The 26,699-nt window shown below is 43.9% G+C and overlaps 1 protein-coding gene across 7 annotated transcripts in view; it reads left to right on the top strand.

Moving 5' to 3' along the window:
* The window catches only part of trak1a (trafficking protein, kinesin binding 1a), a 261,339-nt gene that overhangs the window by 118,302 nt on the left and 116,338 nt on the right, over positions 1–26,699 (top strand). For all 7 annotated transcript variants that reach the window (XM_072283783.1, XM_072283779.1, XM_072283781.1 and 4 more), the window contains one exon: positions 12,061–12,255. In XM_072283783.1, the coding sequence (XP_072139884.1) occupies positions 12,252–12,255 (4 nt within the window). In that variant the 5' untranslated portion in view covers positions 12,061–12,251. The remainder of the gene's footprint in view (positions 1–12,060; positions 12,256–26,699) is intronic.

Below are 26,699 nucleotides of genomic sequence, written 5' to 3'. Positions count from 1 at the left end.
AGTACTCCAAGTGGGGTCTGAGCAGGGTCCTATACAGCTACAACATTACCTCTCGGCTCTCAAACTCAATCCTACAATTAATGAAGGCCAATGCTCCATATGCCTTCCTAACCACAGAGCCAACCTGCGTAGCAGCTTTGAGTGTCCTATTGACTCGGACCCCAAGATCCCTCTGATCCTCCACACTGCCAAGAGTCTTACCATTAATGCTATATTCTGCCATCATATTTGACCTACCAAAATGAACTCCATCTGCCACTTCGCAGCCCAGTTCCTATCAATGTCCCGCTGTAACCTCTGACAGCCCTCCACACTTTCCACAACACCTCCAACATTTGTGTCACCAGCAAGTTTACTAATCCATCCCTCCACTTTCTCATCCAGGTCATTTATAAAAATCACGAAGAATAGGGGTCCCAGAACAGATCCCTGAGGCACACCACTGGTCACCAGCCTCCATGCAGAATATGACCTGTCTACAACCACTGTTTGCCTTCTGTGGGCAAGCCAGTTCTGGATCCACAAAGCAATGTCCCCTAGGATCCTATGCCTCCTTACTTTCTCAATAAGCCTTGCTTGGGGTACCTTGTCAAATACCTTGCTGAAATCCATATACACCACATCTACTGCTCTACCTTCATCAATCTGTTTAATCACATCCTCAAAAAATTCTATCAGGCTCGTAAGGCACGACCTGCCCTTGACAAAGCCATGCTGACTATTCCAAATCATATTGTACCTCTCCAAATGTTCATAAGTCCTCCCTCTCAGGATCTCCTCCATCAACTTACCAACCACTGAAGTAAGACTCCTTGGTGTATAATTTCCTGGGCTATCTCTACTCCCTTTCTCAAATAAGCGAACAATATCCGCAACCTTTCAATCCTCCGGAACCTCTCCCGTCCTCATTGGTGATGCAAAGATCATCACCAGGGGCTCAGCAATCTCCTCCCTCGCCTCCCACAGTAACCTGGGGTACATCTCATCCGGTCCCGGCGACTTACCCAACTTGATGCTTTCCAAAAGCTCCAGCACATCCTCTTTCTTAATATCTACATGCTCAAGCTTTTCAGTCCGCTGCAAGTCATCACGACAATCACCAAGATCCTTTTCCATAGTGAATACTGAAGTAAGGTATTCATTAAGTACCTCTGCTATTTCCTCCGGTTCCATACACACTTTCCCACTGTCACACTTGATAGGTCCTATTCTCTCATGACTTATCCTCTTGCTCTTCACATACTTGTAGAATGCCTTGGGGTTTTCCTTAATCCTGCCTGCCAAGGCCTTCTCATGGCCCCTTCTGGCTCTCCTAATTTCCTTCTTAAGCTCCTTCCTGTTAGCCTTATAATCTTCTAGATCTCTAACATTACCAAGCTCTCTGAACCTTTTGTAAGCTTTTCTTTTCTTCTTGACTGGATTTATTACAGCCTTTGTACACCACGGTTCCTGTACCCGACAATAACTTCCCTGCCTCATTGGAACGTACCTATGCAGAACTCCACACAAATATCCTCCCTGAACATTTGCCACATTTCTTCTGTACCTTTCTCTGAGATTATGTTCCCAATTTAAGCTTCCAAGTTCCTGCCTGTTAGCCTCGTAATTCCCCTTACTCCAATTAAACACTTTTCTAACTTGTCTGTTCCGATCTCTCTCCAATGCTATCGTAAAGGAGACAGAATTATGATCACTATCTCCAAAATGCTCTCCCACTGAGAGACCTGACCCCTGACCAGGTTCATTTCCCAATACCAGATCAGTACCACCTCTCCTCTTGTAGACTTATCTGCATATTGTGCCAAGAAACCTTCCTAAACACACCTAACAAACTTCATCCCATCTAAACCCCTTGCTTTAGGGAGATGCCAATCGATATTTGGGAAATTAAAATCACCCATCACGACAGCTCTTATTATTACACCTTTCCGGGATCTGTTTCCCTATCTGCTCCTTGGTAACCCTGTTACTATTAAGTGGCCTATAAAGAAAAACACCCAGTAAAGTTATTGACCCCTTCCTGTTCCTCACCTCCACCCACAGCGACTCTGTAGACAATCCCTCCATGACATCCACCTTTTCTGCAGCTGTGACACTATCTCTGATTAACAGTGTTACACCCCCACCTCTTTTGCCCCCTTCCCTGTCCTTTCTGAAACATCTAAAACCCGGCACTTGAAGTAGCCATTTGCCCCGAGCCATCCAAGTCTCTGTAATGGCCACGACATCATAGCTCCAAGTACTGATCCATGCTCTGAGCTCATCTGCTTTGTTCACAATACTCCTTGCGTTAAAATAGACACATCTCAAGCTGTTGGTCTGAGCGCGTCCCTTCTCTATACCTGCCTATCCTCCCTCACACGTTGTCTCCAAGCTTTTTCTATTTGTGAGCCAACTGCCTCTTCCTCCGTCTCTTCAGTTTGGTTCCCACCCCCCAGCAATTCTAGATTAAACTCTCCCCGATAGCCTTAGCAAACGTCTCCACCAGGATGTTGGTCCCCCTTGGATTCAAGTGCAACCCATCCTTTTTGTACAGGTCACACCTGCCCCAGAAGAGGTCCCAGTGATCCAGAAATCTGAATCCCTGCCCCCTGCTCCAATTCCTCAGCCATGCGTTTATCCTCCACCTCAGTCTGTTCCTATACTCACTGTCACATGGCACAGGCAGTAATCCCGAGATTACTACCTTTGTCGTCCTGCTTCTCAACTTCCTTCCTATCTCCTTGTTGTCTGTTTTCAGGACCTCTTCCCTTTTCCTGCCAATGTCATTGGTATCACTTTCATTGTGCCCAGTCACCAATTTTCAATATGAACCAGAACTCTTAGAGTATGACTCAGAAACGGGCCATGCTGAACTATTATTCTGCCAAGTCCCATTGACCTGCAGCTGGATCACAGCCATCCATGTCCCCCTCGTCCAAGTACTTATTTAAACATCTCCTACATTTGAAATCAAACCTGCATGCACCACTGCTCCTGCCATTTCTCACCACCATCTGAGTGAACAGGTTCCCCCTTATGTTCCCTTTAGGCATTTCAACTTTCATTCTTAACCTATGACCTCTAATGCTAGACTCACCCAACCTCTGGAAAAAGTCAACTTACATTTACCCTATCTATATCCCTTAAAATTTTGTATACCTCTTCCAAATCTCCTCTCTTTCTCTTCGGGTTAAGGGGATCAAATCCTATACTATTGAAGCTTTCCTGAGAGCTGAGGTCCTCAAATCTCGGCACCTTGTAAATTTCGTCTGTACTCTCTCAATCTTATTCATTTCTTTCCTGTACATAAGTGACTAAAACTACACAAAATGGTCTAAGTTAGGCCTCACCAATGTCTTATACAACTTTAACATACCACCTGAACTGTTGTAGAGTAGTGAATCTGCAGAATTCTTTGCGACAGGCAGCGGTGGAGGCCAGGTCTTTATGTATATTTAAGGCAGAGGTTGATAGATCCTTGAGTGGTTAGGGTATGTTGGGATACAGGGAGAAGGCAAGAAGTTGGAGCTGAGAGGAAACTTGGATCAGTTATGATGAAATGGAGCAGACTCGATGGGCTAAATGGCCTAATTCTGTTCCTCTATCTTTTGGTCTTTTATGCAATACTTTGATGTATACAGGCATATGTGTCAAAAGGTCTACCTGTGGTACCACTTCCAAGGAATTATGGATTCGTACTCTCAGATCCCTCTGCTCGATCACACTCCTCATACAGTGCCATACTGTGTCAGACCCACCCTGTTTCATCCTCACATTTAATGTGCATTAAATTCCACTTGATATTTTTCCAGCTGGTCAGATCCTGCCACAAACTTTGATATTCTTCTTTGCTGTCCACTTCAAAAATTTGCTGATCCTCCTTACCTCATTATCATCCAGATCACTGATGTAGATGACGAACAACAAAGGACTAATCCCTGTGGCAAACCACTAGTCACAGGTCTCCAGTCAGAGGCAACCATCTTACACCACTCTCTGGTTTCTCACATGAAGCCAATGTTGAATTCAACTTACTACCTCATCCTGAATGCCAAGTGGCTGAACCAGTGAGTCTTAGCTCAGTGATTGGTAAGATGACAGAGAAGATCCTGAGAGGCAAGATTTCTGAACATTTGGAGAGGTATAATATGATCTGGAATAGTCAGCATGGCTTTGTCAAGGGCAGGCCGTGCCTTACGAGCCTGATTGAATTTTTTGAGGATGTGTCTAAACACATTGATGAAGGAAGAGCAGTAGATGTAGTGCAGGGGTCAGCAATCTTTTTGCCTCTCTGGGCTGGATCACGTATTAATGAGCGGACGGTGGGCCAGATAAATGCCATAAAAAACTTGAAATATGGGAATTATCCATTTAAATACATCTAGTTATGTTTTGCCTCAAATTAATGAATAACGCATGCTAGAAAATCATTTGTGCTTTACCAAGGATGCCAATTAGTAATCAATTAACTCAGTTTAGTTGCAATTTATTTCAATCAAGGCATCTTTTGAATCTATTAAAAGGACACAAAGAATCTTTAAACATATAACATATGACCATGATACATGATGCATTGAAAGTTGAGGTCACTCCTTGCAAGTTGAGCAGTGTCTCTCAAGTCTGAGCAATCATCAAGCACAATTGAAAAAAATTGCAATTCGTTGCAGGCATCCCTTAAACAACATTTAACATCTGCTGACATTTCTTAACTCACCGTGTGATCGTTCTTGCTGACAGGCTGATAGATGCAAATAAAGATTTCTTTTCAGAACAAACAATATCCACCACTGCCAGTAAACATTCTTTGACAAACTCTCCATCTGTAAAAGGTTTCATCTTTTCTGCAATATGTTTTGAGACTTCGTAGCTGGCATGGGTATTTCCTTCGTTTTCTCTGCTTTTCTTGGCAAAAATTGACGTTTGTTTTCTGAAACTAGCCTTCATTTGCTCAACTTCATCTTTCCTTGCTTGCCGAGTAAACTTGTTAAAATTTCCACTATGGCGGATCTCGTAATGTTGCCTGATATTTGCTACCTTCTTCACAGCAACATTTTCTAGGCAAATGATACAAACTGGTTTCCCAGCTTGCTCGATGAAGAAGTAATTTAGTGTCCAAGAGTCTTGGAAATTTCGGCACTCAGTGTCTACCTTCCTGCATTTTGTATTCATTGCCATTGGAATTTTTTTCTTTGATTTTATTTCGAAACGCGAGTTATTCAACAAGTATCGTAGCACATGTAAATATCTGGATATTTAGCGTGAATTTCTTGTTAAAACACAGTGACACTGTTTCTGTTTACAAATTTGAACGATCTCATTGAAAACCGGCGAATGCACAGAGAGTATCTAATACATATTAATAAGGTAGTCTGCCTTCCCGTCATTTGTACACAGGTTTCCCCCGCCATCCGAAAGTAGAGCGTTCCTTTGAAACGGTTCATAAGCCGAAATGTCGTAAAGCGAAGAAGCAATTACAATCTATTTATCTGAGAAAATTTTGTGAGCGTTTGCAGACCCAAAGATAATCTACCAAATCATGCCAAATAACACATAAAACCTAAAATAACAGTAACATATAGTAAAAGCAGGAATGATATGATATAGATACACAGCCTATATAAAGTAGAAATACTTCTCTACAACGATTGCCTGCACAGATCTCCGTAGTGAAGATCTCACGCAAGCGCTCTCGGCAGAAAACCTCACGCAAGCGCTGTTGGCATAAACACTCCCTCCAGTAACCTTTAAACTGTGAAGCTGCCAAATCTACCAAATAACACGTAAAAATACACAGCCTATATAAAGTAGGAATAATGTATGTACAGTGTAGTATCACTTACCGGAATTGGGAAGACAGCGCAGAGCACACTGACACACTGATGATGGTGTGTTAGACTGAGTCGTCGCAGGCTGGGTGGTGCAGTGGCCCCCACCCTCCAGGCCGCCGACCCGATACATTGCTGCGAAGAACGCGGTGGTAGCCGGGAGGCACAAGGCACATCATTAAAAAAAAGCCGAAATAAACATGCTAATTAATTAGGTGCTGTCCGACACATAAATGTCAGCGCAGAGCAGAGGCGATTGCCGATTGCATCGCCTCTGATCTAGGCCGACAATTACGTGCTAGGCGGCACCTAATTAATTAGCATGTTTATTTCGGCTTTTTCTTAAAGATATTCTGTGTGCCTCCCAGCTACCGCTGCGTTCTCTGCGAATCGGTACAGTATCTGTCCAGGGCCCGGGGGTTGGGACCACTGGGGTGGTGGGACACGGGGGTGTCATCTCATCGTCGATCAGGGCAGGCAGCTCATCTTCTCCTATGACTGCCTGCCTCGATGTCAAAGGTCAAGGTTCGTCGTCTGCTGTGGCTGATGTGGAAGGCTTGTTTGACTGCTGAGCCTCACGCATTTTTCTATCACACAGTTCTTTGTAAGCACTCAAACCATCCTGCAAATATCCCCTAAACCTATGTACCCTTTCAAAATTAAAGTCGTACTTTATCATTGCAGCAAAAATCTCACGCAGTTGCTTCACTTTCTGCATTCGGTTTCGATTGTTATCCTTTCCTCTTCCAATTGCATCAGCTCTTCATCTATCAGTTCTTGGTCATGGGATGCCAAAGCCTCTTCAACATCATCTTTGTCAACTTCCACAAGCCAAACTCACTTTGTCCTTGCTTCGTTCACCACGATCGAAACGCTTAATTATGTCTAATTTTACACTAAGTGTAACACCCTCACTCCTTCAGACTTTTCCGACACCTTAGAACTCATCTTGCTAACGGCTGCTCAATGCAACGTGTTTAAGCAATGCCGTTCGGAATCCGGGGGAGAGCGGCTGCTCGGGGTGCGCGCTTCCTTTTATCGCACGCTGCCTTTCTTCGTAACAGTGAAAACACCTTCTGAAAGCGAAAACAGGGTACTAATGTAGGTCTTTCGTAACAGTGAGGTTTCGTAAAGTGAATGTTCGAAAAGCGGGGGACACCTGTATACCAGTGTTTGGTTTGGAACAAAACGGAACCTGGGGCCAGTGTAACAAGGCGCCATGCATGTCCATCAGTGTGGTCGCGTGAAACACTTAGAATAAGGAAAAATCGCTCGCGGGCCAAATCTGGCCTGCAGGCCGTAGGTTGCCTACCCCTGAAGTAGGATTTCAGCCAGGCATTTGATAAGGTGCTCCGTGCAAGGCTTGTTGAGAAAGTAAGGAGGCATGGGATCCAAGGAGACATTGCTTTGTGGATCCAGAACTGGCTTGCCCACAGAAGGCAAAGAGTGGTTGTACACATGTTATATTCTGCATGGAGGTCGGTGACCAGTGGTGTGCCTCAGGGATCTGTTCTGGGACCCTTACTCTTCGTGATTTTTATAAATGACCTGGATGAGGAAGTGGAGGGATGGGTTAGTAAATTTGCTGATGACACAAAGGTTGGGGTGTTGTGAAAAGTGTGGAGGGCTGTCAGAGGTTACAGCGGGACATTGATAGGATGCAAAACTGGGCTGAGAAGTGGCAGATGGAGTTCAGCCCAGAGAAGTGTAAAGTGGTTCATTTTGGTAGGTCAGTTATGATGGCAGAATATAGTATTAATGGTAAGACTCTTGGCAGTGTGGAGGATCAGAGGGATCTTGGGGTCCGAGTCCATAGGACACTCAAAGCAGTTGTGCAAGTTGGCTCTGTGGTTAAGAAGACCTACAGTGTATTGGCCTTCATCAATCGTGGAATTGAATTTAGGAACCGAGAGGTAATGTTGCAACTATATAGGACCCTGGTCAGACCCCACTTGGAGTACTGTGCTCAGTTCTGGTCGCCTCACTACAGGAAGGATGTGGAAGCCATAGAAAGGGTGCAGAGGAGATTTACAAGGATGTTGCCTGGATTGGGGAGCATGCCTTATGAGAATAAGTTGAGTGAACTTGGCCTTTTCTCCTTGGAGCGACGGAGGATGAGAGGTGATCTGATAGAGGTGTATAAGATGATGAGAGGCACTGATCATGTGGATAGTCAGAGGCTTTTTCCCAGTGCTGAAATGGTTGCCACAAGAAGACACAGATTTAAGGTGCTTGGGAGTAGATATAGAAGAGATGTCAGGGGTAAGTTTTTTACTCAGAGAGTGGTGAGTGTGTGGAATGGGCTGCCGGCAACGGTGGTGGAGGTGAATACGATAGGGTCTTTTAAGAGACTTTTGGATAGGTACATGGAGCTTAGAAAAATAGAGGGCTATAGGAAAGCCTTGTAATTTCTAAGGTAGGGACATGTTCGGCACAACTTTGTGGGCCAAAGGGCCTGTATTGTGCTGTAGGTTTTCTAAATTTACTAACCCATCCCTCCACTTCCTTATCCAGGTCATTTATAAAAATCACAAAGAGAAGGAGTGCCAGAACAGATCCCTGAGGCACACCACTGGTCACCGGCCTCCATGCAGAATATGACCCGTTTACAACCATACCTTGCCTTCTGTGGGCAAGCCAGTTCTGGATCCACAAAGAGCAATGTCCCCTTTTATCCCATGCCTCCTTACTTTCTCAACAAGCCTTACATGGGGTACCTTGTGAAATGCCTTGCTAAAATCCATATACACTACACCTACGTCTCTACCTTCATCAATATGTTTAGTCACATCCTCAAAAAATTCAGTCAGGCTCATTAGACACAACCTGCCTTTGACTACGCCATGCTGTCTATTCCTAATCATATTATGCCTCTCCAAATGTTCATAAAGCCTGTCTCTCAGGATCTTCTTCATCAACTTACCAACCACTGAAGTAAGACGCACTGGTCTGTAATTTCCTGGGCTATCCTTACTCCCTTTCTCAAATAAGGGAACAACATCTGCAACACTCCAATCCTCCGGAACCTCTCCTGTCCTCATTGATGATGCAAAAATCATCGCCAGAGGCTCAGCAGTCTCCTCCCTTGTTACATCCTGTCCGGTCCCGGTGACTTATCCAACTTGATGCTTTCTAAAAGCTCCAGTACATCCTTTTTCTGAATATCTACATGCTCAAGCTTTTCAGTCCGCTGCAAGTCATCCCTACAATCACCTTTCGTAAGTTCTTCTTGACTAGATTTACAACAGACTTTGTACACCACGGTTTCTTTCTTAAGCGTTTTCTTAAATTTCTTATATTCTTCAAGTACCTCATTTGTTCCTTGCGGCCAAAACCTGTTATACACCACCTTCTTTTTCTTAATATTTCTTGAAAGCCAAGGTTCCTTAAACCTATTATCCTTGCCTTTTATTCTGAGGGGAACATGCAATCTCAGTACTCTCAAAACTTCACTTTTAAGAGCCCCCCTCTTACCAAGTACACCTTTTCCAGAAAACAATCCATCCCAATCCACTATCCAGATCCTTTCTGATGTCATCAAAATTGACCTTTCTCCTATTTAGAATCTCAACCTGAGAACTGGACCTATCCTTCTCCATAATTATCTTGACACTAATGGAATTATGATCACTAGATGCAAAAGTGTTACCTAACACACACTCCTGTCATCTGCCCTGTCTCATTTCCCAATCAGAGATCCAATGTCCCACTATCTCTAGCTGGGACCTCTATATATTAATTAAGGAAACTTTTCTGAACATATTTGACAAACTCTCTCCCATCTATCCCTTTTATAGTATGGGAGTCCTAGTTAACATGTTGAAAGTTCAAATCACCTACTATCATATTCGTTCTTACATTTCTTGCAAACGTCTGCTATCTAAATTAGTTCCTGTTAATTCTGCTGACTTGAGTGGCCTACAATATAATCCTATTAACATGGTCATAGCTTTCTTAGTCTTCAGCTTTACTCATATAGCATCAGTAGATGAGCTGTCCAGGCCTCTAGGCTGTTCTGTCTGAGCATTTCCATCACATTTTAGTAATACCCCTCCCACCCCATCCACCCCATCCACTCTGCTGTATCATGTCTAAAACAACAGACTCCCGTAACAGCGATAAACACAAGTATTTCTGCAGATGCTGGAAATCCAAAACAAAAGACTGAAAATGCTGGAGGAACTCGGCAGGTCAGGCAACATCTATGGAAATGAATAAACAGTGGGCTACCTGTCCTGCTCCTCCTGCAACCAGGCCACAATGTCATAATTCCACACGCTCATCCATGCTCTAAGCTGATCTGCCGTACTTACAATACTCCTTGCATTGAAATAGACACAACTCAGAACATTAACCCTACCGTGCTTATCATTTAGATTTCTGTCTTTGTGTGTAGGCTTAATGACATCTTTCCCCACAGACACTGCACTTCTTGCCCTGGCACTCTGGTTCCCGCCTCCCCCCCCCCCACCCCCCGCCGCAACTCTAGTTCAAACCTGCTGGAGCAGCATGAGCAAATCTTCACTCAAGGATGATGGTTCTCCTCCTGTTCGGGTGCATACCATTCCGTCTGTACAGTCCACACCTTCCCTGAAGGAGAGCCCAATTATCCAAAAATCTCAAGCCTTTCCAGCACCCTTTGCCACATGCTAAGCTGTATTAACTTCCTATTTCTGACATCACTAGCATGTGGCACGGGTAGCATTCCTGAGATCACAATCCTGGAGGTCCTGTCAGCTAACTCGCTGAACTCATTTTGTCGGACCTACCTGTGTCATTGGTACTGACATGAACCATGATGTTTGGCTGCTCACCCTCCTGCTTAAGAATGCTATGGTCTCAATCCAAGATGTCTGTGACCTGGGTACTTGGGAGGCAATGTACCATCATCCACAGAGTCTCCTGTCTGTCCCCCTACCCTAACTGATGAATCCCCTATCACTACAGCTTGCCACCCCCCCCCCACTTCCCTTCTGAGTTATGAAGCCAGACTCAGTGCCACAGCCCTGAATACGGGCTTTCTTCTGCTTCTGACATATTATCCCAGTCCCATGTGCTCTAATCTTGTTGATTTATCTCCCTTGTTGAAAGCCTTCCTCATGCACTCAGGTTCATGATATCAAAGTCAAATTGACAGGTTCCAAAGAAAAATTACATGCAACAGCGTCACACACATAGCATCAGATCAGCAGCATTCACAAGATAAGCACAATTTAACAAAATTACTGTTCATAATATGTTTTACAAGAAAGAACACAATCAGAATGAAACCGTCCACTGTTGTGCCAAATGACCGAAGTGGTCACACTGCTGCTGTAATGATATGTGATGAGTGTTGTGCTTTTAGTTCAAGAACTGGATGGTTGAAGGAATGTAGCTGTTCTTGAATTTAGTGGTGTGTGACTTCAGGCTTTTGTACCTCCTGCTGGAAGTTAGCCGTGAGATGGCATGGGCTGGATGGTGGGGATCTTTGATGATGGATGTCGTCCTCCTCACGTAGATGAGGAGAGAGATGCTGATGATGTCAACTCTACCCCAGTACTACACTCTGCTGTTTCTTGCGTTTCTATGTTTTTGAATTGCCATTCCAGTTCATGATGCAACTCTTCAGGATACTTTCAACAGTACATCTGCAGGAGTTTGTTAGTGTTTTCGCTGATGTGCTGAATCCCCTTACCCTCTTTGGAAAGTAAAGTGCTTTCCTATGTGCTGGGCCCAGGACAGGCAACTATCCATGTCCACTCTGCTTGAGTTTGCAGCTCTTGTCCTGTACCATTGAAGCTGGTGCGGAGGTGGTAAATCCACTCATGTTGCTAGCAGGTGCTACACTGCCTAGTTCCCTTCTTATCTCATGGATCATGTCAAGTATATCTGATTTGTATTTAGGTACTGTATGCTTGGCTCCATCTATAATTTGCATGCTTTAAAAATATTAATGAAATGTTTTTCTCTTTTTCCTGCCTGATTTTGGATTCTGGGGGATTTCTTTCATGTATTTGGCTGCTGAAGCAGTTTGAGGATCTCTCTAACTGTTTCTTGACAAGAACTACTTCAGGAGGGCAGTGGTGGGACCACAGAAATCAGGAGATGTTTACAACTTTCTTTAAGGCCAGCAACAAACACTGGGACTTCACAACTAGCAGCCAAGGAAATGCCAGGGTAGATTCAGGGCAAAGAGGCCTGCCCCTACCCATATCCTAGGTTATTTCCAAAGCCTCCTGAAATAACACTCCCCTTTTGCTTTCTCCATCAGATGTGTGCAACAGTACCAACCTTCCGGAAGTTGAAATCATCAGTCTCCTGGAAGAACAGCTGCCTCATTACAAGCTAAGAGCTGATACAATTTATGGTTATGATTATGACGACTGGCTTCATACACCCCTCATATCTCCAGATGTTAATATCGACCTCACCAATGAACAAATAGAAGAGACACTAAAATACATGCGTAAGTGGTTGATGGCATTTACCTTGTAAGATTTGGGAGAAATCTCATTCTTGTGGGAAACTGAAAGCTGGCAGGGGGTGTTGGGCATGTAAATCAAATCAAACATCTTTGGGGTTTCCTATGTGTTGTTCGTCAGGTATTCAGCCTTTGTACTGAACTTAGTGGGGTTTAGTAAACTGCATATTAAAGACATAACAAAAAGGATCTGAAGCTACTTAACTGGTCATTTTCCAAAAAGTGTATCAATAATAATCTCACTCCATCCTTGTCATTCTTGTCTCCCCAATTATCTAACAGTAAGCCAGTCTGTCTATCCACTTCCCCATTCTCCACACTGGGGGCAATTTACGGTGCTTAATTAGCCCACCAACCTGTGCGCCCTTAGAATGGGAAAGAAAATTGGGGCACCTGAGGGAATCCCAAATGGTCACAGGGAGAATGTGCAAGCTCCGTGCAAACACCACCAGATTGAACTTGAGTGCTGTGAGATGATACCAGCCTCCTAATAAGTTATAACATTAAAAAAAATTGAGATACAGTGCGGAGTTGGCCTTTCTGGCCCTCTGAGCTGTACCACCCAGTATCCCCAGATTTAATTCTAGTCTAATCACGGGACAGTTTATAATGACCAACTGGCAGGGCTGTGGGACAACACTGGAGCATTGGGAGAACCCCCATGCAGTCCCAGGGAGAACATACACACTCCCTATAGCGTGAGAATTGGGAGAAACCCCATGCAGTCCCAGGGAGAACAGACACACCCCCTATAGCGTGGGAATTGGGAGAACCCCCATGCGGTCCCAGGGAGAACATACAAACTCCCTGTAGCGTGGGAATTGGGAGAAACCCGATGCAATCCCAGGGAGAACATACAAAACTCCTACAGCGTGGGAATTGAACCCAGGTCGCCTGTATTGTGACACATTGTGCTAACAGTTTGCTACTGTGCCACCCCTTTTCCTTTGCTTTTTATAGAAAGTAGTAAAAATGTTAGGTTTTGCTTATTTGAAAATGCTGCTGTTTTCTACAAATTGGATGTACGTATAGAAAATGTTAGCAATGTTACCAGTGGTTCAACAAATACATTTCCTTTCACTGGTTATTGGTTTAAAGAAATGTTGTGATCTTTTGAACTGAACATATTTGTTTCATTTGGACAACACGTATAATGTCCTTTGGGATTAGTAGTTCTCTGGATGAAGCAATTTAACCTGCCTGCAGCGTGTAAGGCTTGGCTGACAGGCTAGGATTTTTATTTTCAAAGACACTCTCACCTGCCTGCAGTAGATGTGTCAGACTCTAACTGCAAGCATACTCTCTCAACAGTTGGGGACAGTGTTGCCTTGATCATTACCCACAGTCACTTGTATCATCCAGCTGTTCACTTTCCATTTATCTTCTGTATTATGTAAACCGAGTTCTTGAAGAAGCAGCTTGCTTGGGAGCAGAGGTGAGATACAACCATCTGTGACATTTTTCACGCAGCTTGTGATGTCCATCATCAGGGACCCCCAAAACCCAGGCCATGCTCTCTTCTCACTGCTGCCTTCAGGAAGAAGGTACAGGAGCCTCAGGACTCTCACCACCAGGTTCAAGAATGGTTATTAGCCTTCAACTATCAGGCTTTCGAACCACACAACTTGTCCCATCATTGAAGTGTTTCCACAACTTGTGTATTCATCTTCTTTTTTTTAATTTTATTTTTATTTGGATAAGGTATTCACAAGTAATACATAAACTTTTTTTTAAACATATATAACCTGTTCCATTTTTTATGTGAGTAAATCTATATTAATTTGTACATTCACAAGTGCGCATTGAGATAATATAGAAAATAATCAGGCACTCAAATAGATGTTTATGTGCAATTGTAATTCAACTCTGTTAAACTAAATAATGATAATAGTTATCAAAAATATTAATAATAGTGGTTGAATACTAATTTCCATGTATCTCTTCTGGTCCAAAATTTCCCCAGATCTTTTCTTGTATTAGTTCCACATTTTCCAAAAAAAAGAACAGTAAACATTCGAGTCAAGGGTGCTTACGTTAACACTATTACTATGTTGGTGAGATAAACAGTATAAATCATTAGGAGAGTCATCTAAAGTCTGCTCGCTCTGGGGTTATAAATTCAATCCATTTATTCCAAATTTGATAAAATTTTCCCTTTTGAATTCTCAAAGAGTAGGTCATCCTTTCCATTTTAAATATTTCCAAAATGATTTCATGCCAATCTTCTAATGTAGGTGATGTTGGATTTAACCATTTTCTGGTGATTGATTTCTTACTTGCTGCTAAAAGGGCCTGCAGCAGATTTATATCTTTCTTCTGTTCCAAAAATAATACATGCCCCAAGTAGAGAGTCTCAAAGTTCAGAGGTATCTGAGTCTTAAATACCTTAACTAATCTTCTGTGAATACTTTCCCAATATAAACTTAATTTAGGGCAATCCCAAAAAATATGGAAATGATTTGCCTCCTTGGAGCCACACCTTCTCCAACATGCCACGTTTGTGTCTTTATATTTTTCCTGGTATGGGGTCATGAAGTATTTTATAGTATTTTTCTAACAATGTTCTCTCCAAGTCAAAGAGTTAGTCGAAGACCACCGAAAGCTGCATATTTTCCCCCAAGCCTCCTCTGAAAGAAAGTACCAACCCAGCTTCTTTCTCCTACTTCTCTTTAATATAAAATGTGTTTTCATTTTTGGCATGAGAGAGGGCATTATATAATTGAGAAATTGATTTACTTGGTATTGAACTGTAAGCTGAATTCAGAATCTTGAAAAATTCTAATTCTACTGTTGATAAGTCTGTATATCTAAAACTCTGGTTAACCTGATGTCATACTTGAAGGTACCTATAAAAGTCATTGTGTTCTAGGCCATGTTTGTCCTGCAGGGATTGAAAACTTTGTAATACACTTTTATGTGTGAATGAGAGGTAGGTTGTAAGACCTTTCTTTATCCACAGTTCAAATCTTTTATCTCCTGTGCTGGGAAGAAATTCAGTATCATAAGCACACCATCTGAAAAGTTTTAACATGTTATTGATTCCACATGAATTAGCCTCCTTCTGCCATACTTTTAATGTGAGATTTATTCAGCTGTTTTTAATCTTTTCCAATTGGGCCATCAATCCTTTGTCAGCTATTGAGGCCTGTAGAGGAAAACTGTCAATCAATCCAAATTCTATTTCCTTCCATTTAGCCTTATATTCCCTATTACACCAATATAACAGAGGGGTTATCTGTGAATCATAAAAATAATTTCTCAAACAAGGAAGTGCCATACCTCCTCCTTCCTTTCCTAACTGTAAGGTGTTAAATCGGATTCTAGGTTTCTTTCCTTGCCAGATAAAGCAGGAAATCCATTTGTCCCATTCCCTGAATTGATTCTCGTCCACCTCCACAGGTGAAGTCTGGAAAAGGTAAAGTAACCGAGGGAGAATATTCATTTTTATGGTATTTATCCTTGAATTTAAACTTAAAAAGGGGATAAGATTCCACCTACGTATATCTGCTTTTATCTCTGAAATTAATGGCCCATAATTTACCTGTGACAATGTTGAAAGATCTTTTGGCAGGGTTATTCCTAAATATTTTAATGATTTAGCTTCCCACTTAAGATGATATGTATCCTGCAGTTTTTTGGATGCTGTATAATTTAAGGACAAAACCTGCATTTTCTTTACATTAATTTTATAACCTGATATTTTCCCAAACTCATCCAACAGTGTAAACAATCCTATAAATGATTTTTCTGGTTCACTCAAATAGACTAAAACGTCATCCGCAAATAGCGCCACCTTCTGTTCAATCCCTGCCACCTTGATACCTTTTACAATTTTGCTCTGTCTTATTAGTTGGCAAGACGTTCAATGTATAGTGCAAAAAGGAGAGGAGAGGAGAAATTGGGCATTCCTCTCTTATTCCTGTCTCTAAAATAAAAGAGAGAGGTCCCCATTTATCTTAATTTGAGCTGTAGGGCTGTCATATAAAGTCGAGTACTTTAGTAAAATTTTCTTGAAAGCGGAATCTTCCTAAAACTCTGTATAAGAACACCCAACTAACTGAATCAAAAGCTTTCTCAGCGTCTAATCCCACTACCATTGTCTCTGTCCCGTTCTTAATAACCTGTTCTAGTATGTGTAAAGTTCTCCTTCTGTTGTCCTGAGTTTGTCTTTGCTGAATGAATCCAGTCTGGTTTAAGTGGATGAGGCCAGGTAGAAGCTTTTCCAGTCTACCAGCTAATATAGATGTAAATAATTTGTAGTCCAAATTAAGAACACTGATTGGCCGGTAATTACCACATCCTAGTTTATCTTTACCCTCTTTAAGAATAACTGAGATAATCACCTCTCTTGTATTCATTTTCGAGGGCTCTTCATCTCATGAATTGAATTGAATTGACTTTATTTCATACATCTTTCACATACATGAGTAAAAATCTTTATGTTATGTCTCCGTCTAAATATGCAATGTGCGATCATAGTAATATATAATTTTATAATAAATGGCACAGTCAATGTAATATAGAAATATACTCAAATCAGCGTGAATTCATCGGTCTGATGGCTTGGTGGAAGAAGCTGTCCCGGAGCCAGTTGGTCCTGGCTTTTATGCTGCGGTACCGTTTCCTGGATGGTAGCAGCTGGAATAGTTTGTGGTTGGGGTGACTCGGGTCTCCAATGATCCTACAGATCCTTTTTACACACCTGTCTTTGTAACTGTCCTGAATGATGGGAAATTCACATCTACAGATGCACTGGGCTGTCCGCACCATTTTCTGCAGAATCCTGTGATTGAGAGAGGTACAGTTCCCATAACAGGCAGTGATGCAGCCAGACAGGATGCTCTCAATTGTGCCCCTGTAGAAAGTTCTTAGGATTTGGGGGCCCATACCAAACTTCCTCAACTTAAAACTATTTACCCTCTCGACCCCAGATCCATTGATGTCAATTGGAGTTAGCCTGTCTCCATTCCTCCTGTAATCCACAACCAGCTCCTTTATTTATGTGACATTGAGGAAGAGGTTGTTTTCTTGACACCACTGTGTCAGACAGATGACGTCTTCCCTGTCGGCCACCTCGTTATTGTTTGAGATTAGGCCAATCCATGTGGTGTTGTCGGCAAATTTAATTAGCAGATTGGAGCTGTAGGTGGCGACACAGGGAGTAAAGGAGGTTCTTGGTATTTATTGTTTATTTGTTTGTTTGCTTATTTGTTCATCTGTCTATGATTACTTTTGTATTTGCACAGTCTGTTGTCCGATGCACACAGGTTAGATGGACGCCCTGGTTGGAGAGGTCTTTCATTGATTGTTTTATTCATTTACTGAGTATGCCAGTAAGAAAATGAGTATGAGGAATTTTCAACCTGTCAGTGCTATGTTTGGGAGTCCCCACCTGTTTCAAAAGGGCAGCAATTATACCAGTGCCCAAGAAGAGTAGCGTGAGCTGCCTTAATGACCATCATCCCGTAGCACTCACATCTTAGGTGATGAAATGCTTTAAGAGGTTGGTCATGACTAGCCTGAACTCCTGCCTCAGCAAGGACCTGAACCCACTGCTATTTGCCAATCGCCACAATAGGCCAACGACAGACACAATCTCAATGGCTCTTCACATGCCTTAGATCACCCGGACAACACAAACACCTACTTCAGGATGCTGTTTATTGACTATAGCTCAGCATTTATCACCATCATTCCCACAATCCTGATTGATAAGCTACAGAACCAGGGCCTCTGTACCTCCCTCTACAAATGGATCCTCGACTTCCTAACCAGAAGACCACATTCTGTGTGGATTGGTGATAACATCTCCTCCTCGCTGACAATCAACACTGGTGCACCTCAGGGGTGTGTGCTTAGCCCACTGCTCTACTCTCTCTATACCCATGACTGTGTGGCCAGGTGTAGCTCAAATACCATCTATAAATTTGCTGATGATATAACCGTTGTTGGCAAAATGTTAGATGGAGACAAGTTAGCATACAGGAGTGAGATACACCAGCTAGTTGAGTGGTATCATGGCAACAACCTTACACTCAATGTCAGTGAGACCAAAGAGCTGATTGTGGAATTCAGTGAGGGTAAGACGAGGGAACGTGAGCCAAAATCAGAGGAATCAGAAATGGAGAGAGTTAGCAATTTCAAGTTCCTGGGTGTCAAGATCTCTGAGGATCTAACCTGGTCCCAACATATCGATGCAGCTATAAAGAAGGCAAAACAGCGGCTATATTTCATGAGAAATTTGAGAAAATTTGGTTTGTCACCTAAAACACTCCGAAACTTCTACAGAAGTACAATAGAGAGCATTCTGACAGGCTGCATCATGCAGTATCCAAAACATCTTCAAGGAATGGTGCCTCAGAAAGGCGGCGTCCGTTTTTAAGGACCCCCATCACCCAGAGCATGCCCTCTTTTAACTGTTACCATTAGGTAGGAGGTACAGAAGCCTGAAGAAAGACACTCAGTGATTCAGGAACAGCTTCTGCCCCTCTGCCATCTGATTCCTAATGGACATTGAACCCATGAACACTACCTCACTTCTTTAGATTAGTTCTGTTTTTGCAGTTAACAGTTTAGTATACATATATATATATACTGTAATTGATTTACTTATTTATTTTTCTATATTATCATGTATTACATTGTACTGCTGCAGCTGTGTTAACAAATTTCATGACGTATGCCAGTGATATTAAACCTGATTCTGATTCTGAATCTCAGGGTTGTATATGGTGACATAGGTGTACCTTGATAATAAATTTGCTTTGAACTTTGAACTTTCATAGTATTGAGCTTTGCATCCTTCATCTAATCAATATTTGCCAATGTTTGATATGAAGGTTGTTGAATGAGCAGTGCCAATGATTTGTGGTTTGGTGGTTTTCTGCAGCACTGGGAACATGCTGTTGAAGACTATGTATGGGCAGCCCAGATGAAATATGTGTATGTCTCAATTCAAACCAGTCTCTGAAAGTCTCAGCAAAGTCAGGTTGGTTTCTGTATGCTCCACACCAACTTTGCTCCAAGATTTAATTTCACATATACTTTTGCTGTTTACAATGTGTTTGGTGTTTTGCTGCACTGAAGCTTGATGTCCAGATATTAAAGGAAGCTTGAAATCCCGGGTCAGATTTTGTGAAGAGGTGGTTTTTGACACTGCCCTGGTGTCGAACAAAAAGTTGCAAGGTAGAAACGCAAAAATAAGAAAAAACACAGAGTGCTCAGCCACTACTGCTCAGTTACAGGTTCAGTATGGCTTTTGTTCCTGTCCCTGGGCAGTTTGCACAAGGTATACCCTGGGGAGTGAAACTGGCTGGGTGGTCTGAGGGCTGGGTAGAGTTGGGTCAAATGGCCCCCTTTTATCATGTTCAGGTAATACGTGGGGGGGGGGGGGGAAATCAAGTGACCTCTTTGGAAGAGGCTCTTCCGGTGATGCCTACACTGAAGAAGTTTAGATCCTCTCTTCGACAGGAGTTCAGTGAAACCATCTCTCACTGCTCCCCACCTGTAATTTCTTCGGCTCTTCAACTTTTCGACCACACTTTTACTCAGACTCGCTATCACAGCCATATATCCTTTCTTGGAACGTGCCTCCGTCGCCAACTTACTCCAGTTGGCTTTAGGATTCGTTTCCAAGCCTCTCAATTTGGACCTTCTGAGGATCCCAGGTACTCACATTTTATTGACTCTGCCTCTCGCCGCTTCTCCCGTCAAGCTCTGAAGGCGACTCTCTCCGCCATGAGGAGGTACTTGGTGTCCCTATCCCAGACCCTTCCACACCTTCGGGACACTTTCTTCGCCGTCTGTAATGGTCCTACCTGTTATTTCATCCTCCGTCGGATTCACGCCTGCAATCGCCGTTTTTTTGACTTTGTCATGTTAGGCAAAGATTGCAAGATCCTACATCTACGGACTCCAGAGCCTGCTGACCATGAAACTAGCAGGCATGAACTTCAGATTGCCTCTGCCATTGATCTCGCTGGCTCCAACACCTCAGGGCACATTCAAAACCGGACTCCAGCAACGACCATGGACACCTTCACAGCGATTGCGCAACCACCAACTGCGACTCCAGCCTTGAACTCCAGGCCGGGTCTTCACGTGCTGCTGTTGTGACTCCCGTCTCCCCTTCCCCCACCACCACTCTGCAGCCCCGTCTTCCTCAGATCCCACCGTCAACTCCTGGGCCCTCAGAGGCTCCATCTTCCTCTCACCCCAACCCTCCCCTCTCCATTGACACCCCCAGCCTCCCCCCTCCCCCCTCTGATCCCAGCTCTCATCCATGCCGGGTCTTTACCATCCCCTCCGACCTTCAACTGTCGGAGGCAGAACGCTCTGTCCTCAGTAAGGGCCTCACCTTTGTCCCCCTTCGCCCACACCTCAGCGAGTTCCGTGTTCGCCACGATGTGGAACTTTTCTTCCGCCGTCTCCATTTCCGAGCCTACTTCTTCGGCAAGGACTCTTCCACCCCCACCGATGACCCCTTCTCCCGTCTTCAACCCTCTTCTTCTTCATGGACACCCCGCTCTGGTCTTCTGCCTGCTCTGGATCTCTTTATCGCTAACTGCCGACGGGACATCAACCGTCTCGACTTCACCGCACCTTGTCCCCATTCCAACCTCACTCCTTCGGAATGCTCTGCTCTCCACTCCCTCCTCACTAATCCTAACCTTATTATTAAACCCCTCGATAAGGGGGGTGCTGTTGTAGTCTGGCATACTGACCTCTACCTTGCCGAGGCACAGCGACAACTCGTGGATACCTCCTAGTATTTACCCCTCGATCGTGACCCCACTAAGGAGCACCAGGCCATTGTCTCCCACACCATCACCGACTTTATCCGCTCAGGGGATCTCCCATCCACTGCTACCAACCTTATAGTTCCCACACCCCACACTTCCCGCTTCTACCTCCTACCCAAGATCCACAAACCTGCCTGTCCTGACCGACCTATTGTCTCAGCTTGCTCCTGCCCCACCGAACTCATTTCTGCATACCTCGACACTGCTTTATCACCCCTTGTTCAATCCCTTCCGACCTATGTTCGTGACACTTCTCATGCTCTTAAACTTTTCGATGATTTTAAGTTCCCTGGCTCCCACCGCTTTATTTTCACCATGGATGTCCAGTCCTTATATACTTCCATCCCCCATCAGGAAGGTCTCAAAGCTCTCCGCTTCTTTTTGGATTCCAGACCTAATCAGTTCCCCTCTACCACCACTCTGCTCCATCTAGTGGAATTAGTCCTTACTCTTAATAATTTCTCCTTTGGCTCCTCCCACTTCCTCCAAACTAAAGGTGTAGCTATGGGCACCCGTATGGGTCCTAGCTATGCCTGCCTTTTTGTTGGGTTTGTGGAACAATCTATGTTCTGTGCCTATTCTGGTATCTGTCCCCCACTTTTCCTTCGCTACATCAACGACTGCATTGGCGCTGCTTCCTGCACGCATGCAGAACTCGTTGACTTTATTAACTTTCCCTCCAACTTTCACCCTGCCCTCAAATTTACCTGGTCCATTTCCGACATCTCCCTCCCCTTTCTAGATCTTTCTGTCTCTGTCTCTGGAGACAGCTTATCCACTGATGTCTACTATAAGCCTACTGACTCTCACAGCTATCTGGACTATTCCTCTTCTCACCCTGTCTCTTGCAAAAACGCCATCCCCTTCTCGCAATTCCTCCGTCTCCGCCGCATCTGCTCTCAGGATGAGGCTTTTCATTCTAGAACGAGGGAGATGTCTTCCTTTTTTAAAGAAAGGGGCTTCCCTTCCTCCACTATCAACTCTGCTCTTTAACGCATCTTCCCCATTTCACGTACATCTGCTCTCACTCCATCCTCCCGCCACCCCACTAGGAATAGGGTTCCCCTGGTCCTCACCTACCACCCCACCAGCCTCCGGGTCCAACATATTATTCTCCGTAACTTCCGCCACCTCCAACGGGATCCCACCACTAAGCACATCTTTCCCTCCCCCCATCTTTCTGCATTCCGCAGGGATCGCTCCCTACACAACTCCCTTGTCCATTCGTTCCCCCCATCCCTCCCCACTGATCTCCCTCCCGGCACTTATCCGTGTAAGCGGAACAAGTGCTACACATGCCCTTACACTTCCTCCCTTACCACCATTCAGGGCCCCAAACAGTCCTTCCAGGTGAGGCAACACTTCACCTGTGAGTCGACTGGGGTGATATACTGCGTCCGGTGCTCCCGATGTGGCCTTTTATATATTGGCGAGACCCGACGCAGACTGGGAGACCGCTTTGCTGAACATCTACGCTCTGTCCGCCAGAGGAAGCAGGATCTCCCAGTGGCCACACATTTTAATTCCACATCCCATTCTCATTCTGACATGTCTATTCAAGGCCTCCTCTACTGTAAAGATGAAGCCACACTCAGGTTGGAGGAACAACACCTTATATTCCGTCTGGGTAGCCTCCAACCTGATGGCATGAACATCGACTTCTCTAACTTCCACTAAGGCCCCACCTCCCCCTCGTACCCCATCTGTTACTCATTTTTATGCACACATTCTTTCTCTCACTCTCCTTTTTCTCCCTCTGTCCCTCTGAATATACCTCTTGCCCATCCTCTGGGTCCCCCCCCCCCTTGTCTTTCTTCCTGGACCTCCTGTCCCATGATCCTCTCTTATCCCTTTTGCCAATCACCTGTCCAGCTCTTGGCTCTATCCCTCCCCCTCCTGTCTTCTCCTATCATTTTGGATCTCCCCCTCCCCCTCCAACTTTTAAATCCCTTACTCACTCTTCCTTCAGTTAGTCCTGACGAAGGGTCTCGGCCTGAAATGTCGACTGCACCTCTTCCTAGAGATGCTGCCTGGCCTGCTGCGTTCACCAGCAACTTTGATGTGTGTGACCTCTTTGGAGACTGTGAGGTACCACAAAAAAAAACAAAGCCTTGTGCCTGCTGAAAATCAGAACTATAAAGGGAAGCTAGAAATTCTCAAGAGTGGTTAATGCCTTGGAGAATGAAACAATGTTAATATTTCCTGCAGTTAAGCTCCCCTTTGATTCTGATGAGACAACTCTACAGCAAGAAGCAGCACAGTTTGAACCTCCTAACCCACTTACAGTGGAGGTAAAGTTATCGTTGGGGCTGGGGAGGGCAGGCTGCTCGCTCCATGTTGTGGACTGTGCTGTAGGGTTGACAGTGGCAGGATTCCAACAGACTTACAGTAACTGTTGATCACTGGCTATAGTTGTCAATGGTCATAGAACAAGTTATGTCGATTAATTGCAAAGGAGATTGTTTACACTGAAAGTAATGCCTGCTTCCATCTGGTTTATTTGACATTTGAGAGCTTTGCAGTCTGCTTTGGATATCACACATGCATCATTCACATGAGGCACTTTGGAGGCTGAAGGGTCTGTTTCTGGATGTGCCGACATCACTTTCTGTGTAAACACAAGGGATTCTGCAGATGCTGCAAATCTTCAACACATATACAGTTGAAGTCAGAAGTTTACATACACCTCAATCAAATACATTTAAACTCAGTTTTTCACAATTCCTGACATTTAATCCGAGAAAACATTCCCTGTCTTAAGTCAGTTAGGATCACTATTTTAAGAATGTGAAATGTCAGAATAATAGTAGAGAGAATGATTTATTTCAGTTTTATTTCTTTCATCACTTTCCCAGTGGATAAAAAGTTTTCATACACTTTGTTAGTATTTAGTAGCATTGCCTTTAAATTGTTCAACTTGGGTCAAACGTTTTGGGTAGCCTCCCACAAACCTCTCACAGTAAGTTGCTGGAATTTTGTTCCATTCCTCCAGTCAGAACTGGTGTAACTGAATCAGGTTTGCAGGCCTCCTTGCTCGCACACACTTTTTCAGTTCTGCCCACAAATTTTCTATTGGATTGAGGTTAAAAAATGATGTCAAGTCTGGTTCATCCTTGGGAGCAAATTCCAAATGCCTAAAGGTACGACGTTCATCTGTACAAACAATAGTACGCAAGTATAAACACCATGGGACCACGCAGCCGTCATACCGCTCAGGAAGGAGACGCATTCTATCTCCTAGAGATGAACGTACTTTGGCGTGAAAAGTGCAAATCAATCCCAGAACTACAGCAAAGGACCTTGTGAAGATGCTGGAGGAAACAGGTAGACAAGTATCTATATCCACAGTAAAACGAGCCCTATATCGACATAACCTGAAAGGCTGCTCAGCAAGGAAGAAGCCACTGCTCCAAAACCGCCATAAAAAAGCCAGACTACAGTTTGCAAGTGCACATGGGGACAAAGATCTTACTTTTTGGAGAAATGCCCTCTGGTCTGATGAAACAAAAATCGAACTGTTTGGCCATAATGACCATCGTTATGTTTGGAGGAAAAAGGGTGAGGCTTGCAAGCTGAAGAACACCATCCCAACCGTGAAGCATGGAGGTGGCAACATCATGTTGTCAGGGGGCTTTGCTGCAGGAGGGACTGGTGCACTTCACAAAATAGATGGCATCATGAGGAAGGAAAATTATGTGGATATATTGAAGCAACATCTCAAGACATCAGCCAGGAAGTTAAAGCTCGGTCACAAATGGGTCTTCCAAATGGACAATGACCCCAAGCATACCTCCAAAACTGTGGCAAAATTGCTTAAGGACAACAAGGTCAAGGTATTGGAGTGGCCATCACAAAGCCCTGACGTCAATCCGATAGAAAATTTGTGGGCAGAACTGAAAGAGTGTGTGCGAGCAAGGAGGCCTACAAACCTGACTCAGTTACACCAGTTCTGTCTGGAGGAATGGAACAAAATTCCAGCAACTTACTGTGGGAAGCTTGTGGAAGGCTATTCTAGGATCAAATGTCAGGAATTGTGAAAAACTGAGTTTAAATGTACAAAATTGGCTAAGCTGTATGTAAACTTCTGACTTCAACTGTACAATGCTGGAGGAACAATAGAGCTAGCAGCATTTATGGAGGAAAATATCTTGACTATCACCTTCTTGACTTGTTTTGCTGATGTTGATTTGTATATCTTGGCACACAGGACCCTGTGTCAGGGTGTGAAAGAGCAGGTGTGTGTTGATTCCAGAAGCAAAGTCACCAAGGAAGTTGCCCTCCATTCTCAAGATAGATGGTGTAATTGGTCACTGACTATTCATTCATTCTGTGGCTGGACTCAATGCTTTGTAAGGCTGTTAAATTCAGACTTGTTCCTTGGCAATGAGGGCGTGTGGAACTCAGAAATATGCCTATGGTGTTAATAGGAGAGACTCAGCAACAGTATAAGCTGTAGGTTGCCTGGATTCACTAAGCCAACTGCAATACCTTATGATCTGCACTCTGCTTGTGTCCTAGCAATGATGTTCTTTATGCTTTGAAACTTCTAATTATCATCAATACCTAAACGATTGTTCACAGATTCAAACTGTGAAGCGTCCATGAGTGAGTCAACAAGTTCAGTGTATCAAATTCTACTTTTTTACTAAAAATATCCTCCCTTGTTACTGAAAGTAAAAACAATTGATCTCTGGCATCTTCCTCTTTTGAATCCGCAAAATGAGGAATGTTTGAAGCGTAGCCACTGGTGTAATGTTGGAGGCTTAGCAAGCTACCACAACTGTGGAGACTAAGCAAGTTTAGAATATGCTTGAATATCTCACCAGATGATCAGGAATTTCAAAGACCAGATCTCATTCAGTTGTGCACTGTAGTGATAGTTTTAGTTGCACATTGACATCCTTGGTGTAGGTGTTGAATTTTCAACAATATTTAATTATTTTTTTCTGCGCTCTGGACATTACTGATGAAGCCAGAGTTTATTGCCCATGAGAAAGAATTGGTGAGCTAGTGCCTTGTAACACTACAGCCTTCTGGTGAAGGTGCTCACTCAATGCTTTTGGGAAGGGAATTCCAGAAGTTAGATGCAGGGGTGATATAGCTCCAAGTCAGGCCAAGATGTGATTTGGTGGAATTGTGCCTGTGGCTGCCGTTCTTGTGGAGATCATATGTTGACAGTGCTGTCAGTAACCAATGCATTTTGTAGGTGGTACACGTTGTAGCCACTGAGTACTGGTGGTGGAAAGAACATGGAGGGTGATTAGTGAGGTTCCGGTCGAATGTGTTGCTGCATCACCCCAGCCTGAGGGCTTCACCATGGATCAGACAGCAACATCGGCTAAAGGCAGTGTTTGCTTCATGATTAAATCATTGTGATACACAAATGTGGTAGTTCTGGAACATTTGGTGGTCAAATGTCATCCATTCTGTCTGCGGAGGAAGTTCCACCATTTCACCCCGGCAAGCATCTAGCTGGAACTGGAGGAGCTGTGCACCATGATCAACGGTCATGAGACAGTGCATCCTACTGCCTTCCTAATCACTGCAGGAAACCAGAAATCATCGTCATCAACTTGTCACCTGTAAAACCCGAGGAACCAACACAATCGATCACTGTGACACCATCAT

Source organism: Mobula birostris, chromosome 19 (genome assembly GCF_030028105.1).
Source record: "Mobula birostris isolate sMobBir1 chromosome 19, sMobBir1.hap1, whole genome shotgun sequence".
NCBI classification, from domain to species: Eukaryota; Metazoa; Chordata; class Chondrichthyes; order Myliobatiformes; family Myliobatidae; genus Mobula; species Mobula birostris.
The sequence above is the reverse complement of the archived record's forward strand: the minus strand, read 5'-3'. Positions and strand labels throughout refer to the sequence as shown.